The sequence below is a fragment of the Colletotrichum karsti genome (genome assembly GCF_011947395.1).
Source record: "Colletotrichum karsti strain CkLH20 chromosome Unknown Scaffold6, whole genome shotgun sequence".
Lineage (NCBI taxonomy): Eukaryota > Fungi > Ascomycota > Sordariomycetes > Glomerellales > Glomerellaceae > Colletotrichum > Colletotrichum karsti.
In genome coordinates, this window is record NW_024065906.1 from 802,170 (window position 1) to 814,634 (window position 12,465).

Below are 12,465 nucleotides of genomic sequence, written 5' to 3' on the forward strand. Positions count from 1 at the left end.
AAGATGAGACAGACGGACAGACCCAGAGACAGCAACTCCAGACGTAAAGACATTGGAATAACCACGCCTTTGTATCACGAGCAACAGCTCCCCAATGTTTACGTGGATCCATATTCAGCAAGGAGCCGTGTCGGCCTGCTCATGATGGGCTTGGGCAATAACGTTCTCTCGATGACTGCAATTGGACCGTTTCTCTGCGTCGCTCCTTCCATCATCTCCATCGCGGTGCAGGCCGCAGATCTTCCAGACGTCCCCATGGCCATCCTCAGTGGTTCCAGCTGCATCCATCTCCTCATGGTTGCCATGACGCTGTCGTAGCTCTGCATCGTCCGAACCTGGCTGTCTTTACCGCTGCATGCAGACCAGCGGGGCAGACAACCGCCCTGTCCAGGGGACTTGACCGCCTGCATGCAACGTGTTCGCCCGTCGCGGGGTGAACATTCCTGTGTCTCTCTGCCTTACCATCTTCATCGTTATGAATGAATACCTTACGATACATGCCCGAGGGAATCAGAGAACCTCTCAGCAATCGGATCGCACAAAGCAGTTATCCAACACCGCCTGCAGTAGCACCGGAGCAATCATTGTAATCGACCACTCGTCGCTCGATTCTGACATTTAATCTTAGATTTGGCTTCCCTTCCCAGTCACCTGTTAACGCCTCCCAAATTTAGATAGCCACCGTCGAACTGAGCCGGGGCCGGCCACATCAGATGCTACCTAATCGGTCATAACGAGCAGCTCCCGCTTTCCGGCGACCCAGAGTCTGCCGGCAGCCAATCTATGATTTCCGTGTCCAGAGTCGGCTCGACGAGAGAACCAGGGGCAGCGCCGTCATCCCACCAGAAAGAGTCATGGAAGACTGCTTGGGAAGAAAAGAGATGGGTCCCATGCAAGTCGTCACACGGCTGCGTGTAATGATGCGAATCAGAACCGACAACGCACAACGGCCAGCTTGCATATGTCACAAATTGTGTTGTCCGTTTTGCCTCACTCAGCCTAATACAGTAACTTGTTGAGCGACTGATTTCAGGGTAAATAAACCCACCTTGTCTACCTAAACCACAACTGCCCCAGGTTGACATCGATTACCTATTTATAGGCAACAGCATAATTACTTAGGGTATGCTCCCTTAGGGCTTACTCTATTTAGTTATTAAGTATTTATTTTCACTAGTTATATTCTTATTAAAGTATATAAATAACTATACTAATAACTATCCCTTATTTATTAATATTAACTATACTTATAATTATTAGACTTCTATTAAGATTTCTTCTCTCTATATTACTATATAGTTCTTTAATTATAATACCTCTATTATATTATAATCTAAACTATTTAATAGCTACTATTAAATATCTTTAAGAATTATTATTACCTCTTTAATTAAAGCTATTTAAATTAAAAAGTTATTTAAATATTTTAAGAGTTTTTTTAAAACTATATTAAATAATACTAATAGTTATATTATAGCTTATAATAATTAAAGTAGTTATTAAACTACTAGAGATATTAATATTAAAGTTATTAGCTTAAAATTTCTAAAACTATTTATAAAATTAAAATATTTTAATAAAAATATAAGCTTTAATATAGATTATAATAATAACTATTATTATTATAGCTATATTAAAGCTTAATAAAAGAGGATAATTTATCTAAATATTAATTAATATATTTTTATAAATAGAAATAGAATAGAGATCTAATTATTTAAGTAATATAACGTTATATTAAGAGGTCTTATTTTATCTTAATTAGTTAGTATTAAGGAGAAGCTAAAAGAGATAGATATATCTTTTATAGCTAGTTTTATATAATATTTTAGCTTTATTTTATTAGTAGCTATAAAAACTTTAATAAAGTAATCTTTTATTAATACTTTTTTACTTTTAATATTATATAATTATATAGAAGTAATTATACAGCTTAAAGTATAATTTAATCAGATAAAATAGTTATTTTTTTCTTTATAGATATATAGAAAATATAGTAGGCAACGGTATGTCGCAGCATCTCGTTGGACGCCGCTGTCCTGGTAAGGACGCCGTTCCTGGACTAGACAGGGACCAGACAGGGAAAGCCTGGGCGCTTTCCCTCCAGGAATGGCTTCAAGCCGAGAGAGGGTCCCTGGGGTTTAGCGTAGCGCCAACCTACGTAAGTCAAAGCTTTCAGGAACAGTGGGGAGCCGCCCAGAATTTCCGAATTGGCAGTCAAACAAGCTATGCCACGGGTGCATCACCACGCTAAACTTTTGTGCCGGTCGCCGACTGGACCGATGTGAAGCACGGAACTTGTTGAAGGATATCATCGGACGAAAATAAACTCGCCAATCTGTCAATCGACCTCTCATTCATCAGAACCTCGACTGAACGCATTGTTGGTTTTTAGTCACCCGTCATTTGTCAAGCAGCGACAGAAACCGTTACAGACAACCGGTCTTTCACATGTTGTCATTAGCAAGTCTATCCGTACGATGACAGTTTCTCAGCTGGTTGAGTCGTGCCGCCCAAATCTCCAGCAGCACGCGCGTGCTTGGTCTGCCAGTGCAACTCCCACCTCGGATGGGAATGAATTGCAAGTCCTAGCATTATGCGCGATCTCCCATTCGCGTCTGACCCCAACAAGCCTCCCACCTCGACGTGCTCAATCTCGACACGCCTCCGATCTTGGGTGTTCCCTGCTGTCGGCAGCACCGGGCCCTACTGAGTCGAGGAAATTTCTTCTCCGGGTCGTGTTCGTGCCTTCGCGCCATCAGGCTATCTGTGGCCCCTGATTTACTGCTCGACGCGACATGATGTGTAGCGCGCGTATCCTTCTTTTGCTCGCGAAATGCAGCATCCTTGCATGGATTTTGTCAAGAACACCCGCTTTTCCTTCAGCTCGGAGAGTCGTGACTTCTCTCGATGATATCATCCCTACCAATCGGTCGTGTGCCGTCGTTCAACACCATGGCCTCGCGATGTTGACGCCTGAGACGTTGCTCCTCTGCCGAATGCTCTCTTGTGCGAGGCACGTGTTCTCTCGACGGCTGTCCTTCATCGACTTCTGCATTGGACAGCGTTGATTGTAGCGCTATCGTAAAGCCAGCAATGTTCGCGTCCGGTGTAAGGTTGAAGTTGGTTTTGGACGCCAACTTGCAGTCAACGATTGCCTTGGCTCCTGCAGTGGTGTGCGCGATTCTCGTAACAATGTCGACGATACGGTTGTTCTTATGTTCCATGTAGTAGATGAAGTTCTCCTGGATCTCTGCCTCGCTTTCTCCCCAAGGCTGTTTCGATAGCCACTTCTCCACAAACTTGGCCTTGACCAGCATTTCAGCCCCGTACTTCGTGGTCAGCTCGAGAACGAACATGAGGCAAAACCTCTCTGCCATATCGCGCAGATAGTACTCGTCCCAATACTTATCGTCGAGCTTCGTGTGCTCCACGTCGCTTAAACTCAGCTCGAGGGACCGTACAAGAGCCGTGTACGCTCTCCACGTATGCAGTTTGGACAAGCCCTCTGCGAAGTCTATAAGTCAGTCAGCTCTTCCGTTCCATCAATTCATAAGTTTCTCTGACCGTTGGTCTGACCCGTCAACGTTGCGAGAGCCCGAAGGCTCTGCATGCGAGTGTCGTAGTCAGGCCGGGTGATGCCATAGAGTAGATGACGAATGGTATCGGGATCGTTTACAGCACGGTCGCAAAGGATCTTGATTGCGATATCCCGAATGGAGAAGTTGGGGTGGCAGAGAAGCTTGTCAAGAGTCTCCAAGCCGAGCGCATCCTCTGTCTCCTGGGTGATGTACTGTGTCTTGGGCGGTGTTGGCTTCACCTCGTTTTCGTCGCGGATGAACGTCAGCATCTGGGTCATCATAGTGACCATGCCGAACGTGGCGGCGCCGATCCCAAGGAGAACAACCCGCTCATCACGAATGAATGACATGAAAGTCATGTTGAATGCTTGGGGCCAGAAGGCTATTGAACCATGATAATTAAATGTGTTCGAAGCAGAACCATAAACGGAGATGATGCAGCTCGACGGAGTGTCGAACCGCTAGATACCCGACCTGTGCCAGAAGCTTGGGCCCATGTCCATCGTACATTCTGCCGTGCGCCACCGCCACCAATTTTCCCCACCAAATGCGATAAGACCGATAAGCAAAAAAATTGGAATGAACCGCTCGCAATTTCCTACTTGCGAATCTCCCACTACCAGACACTGGGTGCGCTTGACAAGATGGCCGGCTCTCAGCTCAAACGACTCAAGTCCTCCCTCAAGGAGCAGGGGATTATTGGGCCCCAGAAGTCCAAGAAGCAGAAGCGTCAGTTCGCTCAGGAAGAGAAGGCGAAGAATGACAAGCGCTTGCAGAAGAGTGCGGCACTCGGCCAGATCCGAGAACAGTTCAATCCTTTCGACCTGAAGCACAACCCGAGAGGACCCAAGTTCGAGGTCACAAGCAACCGACCCCCAACTGGAGCCGCGGCAAAGGGAATCAATGGTCGTCCCGGTGTTGCAAAGTCTCTTGGCGAGCAGAGGGTACGAAAAGCAACCCATTTGTCGCAAACGACGTGCTAACAGAAGCAATAGCGCCGAGAGACCCTGCTCGTCGAGATGCAAAAACGTCACAAGGTTGGCGGAATCCTCGATCGTCGATTCGGTGAAAACGACCCGGCATTGGCCGAAGAAGAGAAAATGATCGAACGTTTCGCACGGGAGAAGCAAAGAACACACAAAAAGACATCCCTCTTCGACCTCGAAGAGGCTGAGCCGCTCGGTGAATTGACACATATGGGCCAATCAATCAACTTCGACGAAATGGGAATTGTGGACGACTTTGACGAGGACGACCTCAAGGGCTATGAAAGCGACGACTCCGATATGTTGGCCAAGAGGATGAAGCGCGCCCGCGCCGCCGAAATGGGCGAGGACGACGCAGGCGAAGAACAGCCCGAGAGGAAAAAGTCGAAAAAGGAGGTCATGGAAGAGGTCATCGCAAAGTCGAAGATGCACAAGTACGAGCGTCAGGTCGCAAAGGACGAGGACGCGGACCTGCGAGAGGAGTTGGACAAGGAACTGCCCAACCTCCACGCGCTGCTACTCTCTCACGGCAAAAACGATACCGCGAAGAACGAAGAGTCGGCCAGACTGATTGCTGGAGTCGACCGGGCTACTTTCAACAAGGACTTCGACATGCGCCTCAAGCAGCTCGTTCAGGATCGCAGAGCCGCGCCCGCCGACCGTACAAAGACGGACGAAGAGATGGCGGAGGAGCAGTCTAAGAGACTGAAAGAGCTTGAGGACAAGCGCCAGAAGAGGATGAACGGAGAGGCAGTCTCGAGTGACGAGGAAGACGAGGACGAAGAGATGGAAGACGAACCCGAGGACCAGCCTGACTTCGAGTTCATTCCTGAGGAGAAGGACGAGGACTTTGGCCTCGGACAAGGTATCAAGACACGACCCACTGCAACGGAGCTTGGATTTGATGACGAGGACGACTTCATCATCGACGACGACTTGGTCGCCAGCGGTTCAGATCTTGAACTTGTCAGCGAAGAGGAGGAGGATTCGGACGAGGAAAATGAGGGCGAGGAAGAGGACGACGAGGATGATGAGTTCACCAAGGGCCTCCTTAACGAAGAGGAAGCCAAGAGCTCTATCTTCACAAATGCACCTGCGGGCGGAAAGATGGAAGTGGACGGCGAGCTACCGTTCACATTCCCATGTCCGCAGAGCTACGAAGAACTCGAGGCACTGGTGCAGAAATACCCAAGCGACAAGCTGCCCACAATCGTCCAACGCATCAGAGCTCTGTACCACCCCAAGCTGGACAGCAGGCATAAGGAGAAGCTCGGTAACTTCGCCAAAGCCCTCGTCGACTTGGTTGCCCACAGCCGTAGCGAAACCAGCCCGTCTTTTCTGGCGCTGGAGAGCGTCATTCGCCACATCCACTCTCTTGCCAAGATGTTCCCTGTCGAAATCGCCGTCCAGTACCGCTCTCATCTGCAAACTATTAGCCAGGAACGGCCGCTTGCTTTGCATACGGGAGACTTGACGCTGTTGACTGCGATTGGCTCGACCTTCCCCACGTCAGACCACTTCCACCAAGTCACAACTCCTGCGATGCTCACGATCGGACGTTACCTTGGTGGCAAGATCCCGCACACGCTCAGCGACTATGCCACTGGTACTTACCTGTCAACACTAGCGGTGCAATATCAACAGTTCTCAAAACGCTACGTCCCGGAAGTCGTGAGCTACTGCCTCAACACTCTCTGCGCCCTCTCTCCTTCCGCCCCGTCAGTTTCGGGAGGCTTCCCTATACATGAGCCCGCCGAGGGTATCAGGGTTTCCAAGGCCAAGAAGGTTGAACTGCGGCAGCTCTCTCCCGCCGACTGTTCCGCCAAGGAGGTGTCCGGTGGTGAGGCTGAGGCCATCAAGGCTGCTCTGCTGGGAACGACCGTCCAGCTCATCGGCGCCGCCGCCGACACATGGACCGGAAAGTCTTCCTTCAACGAGACCTTCCAGCCCGCACTGGACGTTGTCACCCACTTAATCAGCAAGTCCTGCCGCTCCAAGCTCCCCGAGGCTCTCGGCGAGCAGATAGAAAAGTCCAAGGCCAAGCTGGAGCGCATGATCAAGCTCGCCCAACTCTCGCGGCGCCCCCTCGAGCTGCACCACCACCGCCCCCTGGCAATCAAGACATACATTCCCAAGTTCGAGGACTCATTCGACCCGAACAAGCACTACGACCCCGACCGCGAGCGCGCCGAGATGGCCAAGCTCAAGAAGGAGCACAAGAAGGAGCGCAAGGGAGCCATGCGCGAGCTCCGCAAGGATGCCCAGTTCATGGCCCGCGAGAACCTCCGCATCAAGAAGGCCAAGGACGAGGCCTACGAGAAGAAGTACAAGAGGCTCGTGGCGGAGATCCAGAACGAGGAGGGCAAGGAGGCCAACGCCTACGAGAGGGAGAAGGAGGGCCGGAAGAGGGCGAGACACAGGTAGATGGTCTGCTGTCTGGTTGCTTGTTTGCGTTATCAAAAGTTCATATGTGCTTATTGGCATACTGCCTCTCTTTTGTATTGAATACCAGCATCAGAATGGGTTGGCGCTACTACTGCTGGCCCAACGGGTCTAGATAGAGAACGGCCCGAGTAGACGAAACCGCGAAAGCCTGTTTTCGGAGGAGTCATCCTCAGTCAAAGACAGTGTTTATAGATTAGGACTCTACATATCAAAGTAATGACCTATCCGAATCTCCAATTAAGCGAACAGTGTTCTCAGGCCATTCTCACGTCTTGCCGATCCCGAATTCTGAGCCATTATCGAACACTTGATTGACTTCAACCTTGGAGTGGCTACAGAGACGTTGGAGGCCACTTACATCAGCCTTCTGTGCTCGGCATGGAAGCATACTTTCCCCAGTGTCTGTTTCTGTTCGAGTTTAAAGTCACATCCCACAGAGTCGGGCAATTCGTCTAGTAACGAATTTATGTCGAGCTGATCGCCCCCTAACGTCATTCTCGGGTTTTCTTTCATGAGCTGTTGACAGCAATTCTGTAGCCGGTGTTGATTTTCATCCAGCTCTTTGCAAGCGAGTAAGGAGGTCCATCGCCGCGGCCGTCTCGGTATGCTCCCCTCATAATTCCTCCAGACGAATTACATGCAGCTGAAAGTAAATGCTCAGACCCCACGAGTTGATATATCTCTTTGGCTTCTTTCAATCTGCCTTGGCCCCGATTCGCATTCGCCAGGGGTATTGTCGTCAAGTTCAGGTCAGGATGGTCTGGTTTTGGTAGGAAGTTTGCTGTCCCCAGGATCTTCGGTTCTCGTCACTTATCTACAAGGAATCCCTCAACTGTGCTTCGTACCACCGGAATTGTGCCCATCGACTTCCATATATTGCCTGCCAAGCTCTTTTCCATCCCCTTCCTTGAGTACTTATACCCTCAGTCAACAAGCCATAAGCGCAAGACTTCGGAATTGCACAACGCGACGTGGCAATTGGGATACTTCTGTGACCAGTCTTGTTTTACGGACTTGATTCGACATGGTCGATCATGCAACAGTCTTCGAAGTCTTCCACGCTGAGAAATGCAATAAGACAGTCGTTACTAATATATTCACATCGCTAAGCTTAACTGGCGAGTCACCAGTGCTCAATGTTCAGTTATTCCCATGATCCACTACCATTAGTCTGTCCAATTTCGTAAAATTTTTGAGTCGAAGTATCGCAGCTTTAACCAAGGTTAAGACAGGCACCTAGAGCCAAGAGAGGCATGCAGTTTAGTTCCAACGGATAGCATAGGCAGGCTAGAATCTACGAGTCAGTATGTAGTCTCTTAAACTTAGTCAAGAACTAACACTAAATTGTTCATTATCAGAAGCTATTCCCCGTTTGCTCTCGTCTTCATTCTTCGTAGACCTAAAGATCAACGAGCCAAAGCTCACATTGGAATTGAAAGATAGATAATGAACCAAAATAGAGTCCAGTGTAGAAATTATACGAACGACTAAGCATATGTTCTAAATTGCTTGTAGATGCCAGAATCGATAGTCGGTTGATATTCAGGCGCAGTATCTTATTGAATCTGTTTATAGCGGTAATGTCTAAACAATCTTCGACTGCGCGACAGCTGGCACCAGCTGCCAGAAACTTCCTTCACCTCTGATCTCAGTCTCTAACCAGCCTGTACCTCAAACAACACTGTCGATTATTGCGCAACTTCACAGCGAGTAAAAAAGTAGTCAGACCTGCTCTCATCGACCGAACGGCTGCCAAACCTGGTACACATGCAAATTGTGCCCAGACCTGTGCACCGTCGGCTGTTCTATCACGTCAAGACATACTTTTTTTTTCCTCAACACCTCAACCTCCAACCTGATAAACATACACCCACAACCCTTCATCTTACCAAGGTATCACTTACAGAACCTCATTGCCTCAACTGAGAACCCCAACGCCGCCATGGACTCAAAACAATCAGCCGCCTCCGATGAGGAGGACGACTACATGAACATGACCTTCGACGAACCCCCACCAACATCATCCCGCGGCGCAGAAACGTCCCTCCAACGCCGCCAGCGACTCAAGCGCGAAGGCGAAATCAAAGGACGCGTCAAATCCAAAGCAGAACTCGCGGCCGAGGAGGAAGAGACCCGCGAAAAGGCCCTCTCGCGCTCCCTTCTCGACGACGCAGCCGCCAAGAAGAGCAAGGGCCTCGCTATGATGGCCAAGATGGGCTTCAAAGGCGGCGCGCTGGGCTCCGGCGACGGCACGGCGCGGACGGAGCCGATCGCCGTGGAGATCAAGGACGGTCGCGGGGGTATCGGCATGGAGAGCGAGAGGAAGCGCAAGCTGCGAGAGGCGGCGGAGAAGTTCGAGGAGGAGGTGAAGGAGGGGAAGAGGGTCAAGGTCGATCCGCTCGAGTACCGCGACCGCGTACGGCAGGAGAGGGAGGCGGCGAGGGTGCAGAGCCAGGTGTTCGCGGCGCAGAGGATTGCGGAGAGGATGGCGGAGGAGAAGGAGCTCGGGGTTGGCGACAGCGAGGTTGTGGAGGGCGCGGAGGCGGAAGAGAGGAAGAAGAAATTGGCTACGGGGGCCAAGTCGAGGCCGCTCAAGTCCATCAACGTCCTTTGGCGCGGGCTGGTGAGGCATCGCGAGGAGAAGGAGAGGGATCGGAAGATGAAGCATGATCTGGAGCAGAGTCTCTCGCGGCTGCCTACGTACGAGGATGACTTGGAAGATGACGACGATCGAACGGCTTTGGGGAAGAAGCAAACTATATACGCCACGGCAGAGGATCTTGACGAGGAGGACCCGGAACTGGACGAATTCAATGCGCTAGAGGACGCAGAAAAGCTGCGGCGGCTGGTGGAGTACCTGAGAAAGGAGCACCTGTATTGCTTTTGGTGCAAGTTCACATACCCTGATCAGGAGATGGAGGGATGTCCTGGATTGACGGAGGAGGATCACGACTAAGCGGCATATGTACAGCTGCATAGGAGGGCACATACTCAGTTCAGCGGAGGCATCAAGCGATGTGTTCTCAACTTAATATTAAATGCTTAGGAGTCATGATGGGTGTCGTTATATGAGTACAGATGTATGTCTACATTTTTTTAGAGAGGACTTTTGGCCTCTAACCCCTTTTTGCAAGAATATCGTACACGCCCATTTCGTCGGCGACTTGCTCCAATAATCCATCAGGAACATCACCGAATTCATGGAGATATTTCTCCTGGAGATAGTCCGACATTTCCTGCCTGCGTTCTTGCGGTGTCATTTGCTCCAGAGTCTTGTTTTGCGGAACCTCACGTGGCCGCTCCACTACGTATCTCTCAATACCGCGCTTCGCGAGATGCAGCTTCCGTCTCACTCCAGCGGTATCCCAGGTAAGACCAGTAGTTTCCATTAGCATCTCAAGGGTGAGCATCTCTGGCGGCCCGTAGTTGAAAAGCTCTTTGAATGCTCGTAGGGCGATGACGATGCCGATGGTGTCTTTCAGCCGGCGGAAGGTATGCAATATCTTCCTCGCGAATTGGCCGTCAAAGCCCTCGGCTTTGAAGACGTGAGCGAATCGAATCGTCTCCGCGAACGTCTCCCTAGTGAGCTTAATCTCGTCGACGAGATGGTCACCGGACAGGCTGTGTAGCCTATTGATTCCAAGCATCTTCCACAACTCCATGAACGTGTGAGGATCAGGCTTCACCTGACGTTCGTGTACGAGCATGCGGTAAATATCTCTTGCTTCTGCAATGTTGCCCATCTGAGAGTAGGACTCTATCAGCTGGTTCATCATGAAGGCACCTGGACTGATCTCTGCCTCCGTGGAAGCGTTCCATAGCTTCTCTAGTTGGTCGTGCAGCCTCCGAAGTCGGTAGTTCTCGGCAAGCAGGGAGAAAGTCTCGAGTGTTGCCTTCGGCATCGCCGCCGACCTCTTTTCAGATCGGGGAATGTCTACGGTGCGGATAGGAGCGTCTGTACGAGACAGTCGGCGACGAACATTGACGAACTCGATGCGGGCGTTGATCATCTCCCAGGCGAGATCATCGGCCTTCTGAAGGTTGTCGGCACCGCCTGACCTTTGCCAGGCACCGATCAGGCCGTTAATCTGAATGCTGGCCGCCTCAACGTGAATTGACCGCATGTACTTGAAAACGCTATATGCGCCTTCCAGGTCTCCAGCACCGATGAGCCGCTTTAACCATTTGCCGAAGAAAAACTTATTCCCGATCTGGGAGGGCAGAGTTTGCTTCCCCCTGACATCGATTGTTCCCGAGCTCATCATGTCGACGAAAGCTTGCAGAGCAAGCTCGGTCTGATTTGTTGTCAAGAAGAACGAAATGACCTTGTCGTAATCTTCGAGTTCCATGGACTCGCCAAGCAGATCTCTCATACGTCGGTATGCATCCCACGCTTTCTCTTGTGACGACTCCTCTGGGTCCTCTGCACATGTTCTGATGAAGGGCATCAGAATGCGAGGGTCGAGCTGACGTTCCAAAATCTTGTTGACTGCACGCTCTGCTTGAGCCAGGTCTCCCATCTCGCAGAACATGCGTACCCCGAGCTCCCAGAACTTATGAAAGGTATCAGCGCCGGTATCGCCGAGACTCGGCATGCATCGTTTCCAGCTGTGCATAGCCTTGTCCTTCCATCCATACGCAAACATAGCTTCCACGGATGCAAGCTGCTGAGAAGGACTCAGAGGCACTTTCGCTTCGCTCATGTCCCTCGCCAGCATCGAAAGAAACGTAAGTCGGCTGGGGTTGTTGGCTTCGTCCAGGGACAGATACTGCCACAAAAGGTCCCAGACCTCGTGGGGAACATTAGCCCAGGACGTCGCCAGTGTTTGCCGTGCCAAGTTGTACGCCTTCCAAACAGACACGGCTGCCTCGACGGTCATCTTTTCCCCTCTTCCCATTTCTTTCGTGACCCGCTTGAGTGTAGAGTTCAATCGAACAAGCTTCTTCCGCTGGTTGGGTCTCCACGCTGTCTCGGGAATTTGTGGTATTGGGAGGCTCATCTTGCGGTTTGCCGGTTCTGTCGCAGCCGTCGTCTCGATGACGCGTAGGTTTGCCATAGGGTTCGAATCGTCGAATGCGCTTACATCAAATCCCCTCTCTGTGAGTTGTTTTTCCAAGCTCTTGATGTAAGCATCCAAGCTCTCCCCAAGCTCCTCTGGGCTGCCTGCTCCCTCAACCTGTGCCTCAAAATCCTTCACGAGGGTATCGGGATTATCGACTCCAAAGGAGCCCAAAAAACCTCCTTTATCAAGTTTTGATAGCGTGTCCCTTATTTCCGCCTTCATACTTTTTCTCAGATCTCGCTCCATCTCCTTCGCGCCCACAAGCGCCTCATTATACGCATCCTCGCCCTGGAGCGGGTTGACCTTGCCCGACCCGTCCTTCTCCCAGAATTTCCAGGTGGCCTCGTCTTTTCCCTTCTTTTTCGTCAATTCCTGTAAAAGTGCTGCCGC

At 50.6% G+C, this 12,465-nt stretch overlaps 4 protein-coding genes across 4 annotated transcripts; 2 read left to right on the forward strand and 2 right to left on the reverse strand.

Moving 5' to 3' along the window:
- Positions 1-2,882: 2,882 nt before the first annotated feature.
- On the reverse strand, positions 2,883-3,940 carry CkaCkLH20_02677 (uncharacterized protein; the record flags this gene model as incomplete). The annotated part of the gene is made up of 2 exons (XM_038885396.1): positions 2,883-3,517; positions 3,568-3,940. The coding sequence occupies 2 exons, from the start codon at positions 3,938-3,940 to the stop codon at positions 2,883-2,885; spliced, it is 1,008 nt and encodes a 335-aa protein (XP_038749327.1).
- A 285-nt stretch (positions 3,941-4,225) lies between these two features.
- CkaCkLH20_02678 (rRNA maturation protein) lies at positions 4,226-6,991 on the forward strand (the record flags this gene model as incomplete). The annotated part of the gene is made up of 2 exons (XM_038885397.1): positions 4,226-4,525; positions 4,577-6,991. 2 exons carry the CDS (start codon positions 4,226-4,228, stop codon positions 6,989-6,991), a joined length of 2,715 nt encoding a protein of 904 aa, XP_038749328.1.
- Positions 6,992-8,954: 1,963 nt separating this feature from the next.
- On the forward strand, positions 8,955-9,968 carry CkaCkLH20_02679 (G-patch domain-containing protein; the record flags this gene model as incomplete). The annotated part of the gene is made up of 1 exon (XM_038885398.1): positions 8,955-9,968. The coding sequence occupies one exon, from the start codon at positions 8,955-8,957 to the stop codon at positions 9,966-9,968; it is 1,014 nt and encodes a 337-aa protein (XP_038749329.1).
- Positions 9,969-10,128: 160 nt separating this feature from the next.
- On the reverse strand, positions 10,129-12,444 carry CkaCkLH20_02680 (pentatricopeptide repeat protein; the record flags this gene model as incomplete). Its single annotated transcript, XM_038885399.1, has 1 exon — positions 10,129-12,444. The coding sequence occupies one exon, from the start codon at positions 12,442-12,444 to the stop codon at positions 10,129-10,131; it is 2,316 nt and encodes a 771-aa protein (XP_038749330.1).
- Positions 12,445-12,465: the final 21 nt, after the last annotated feature.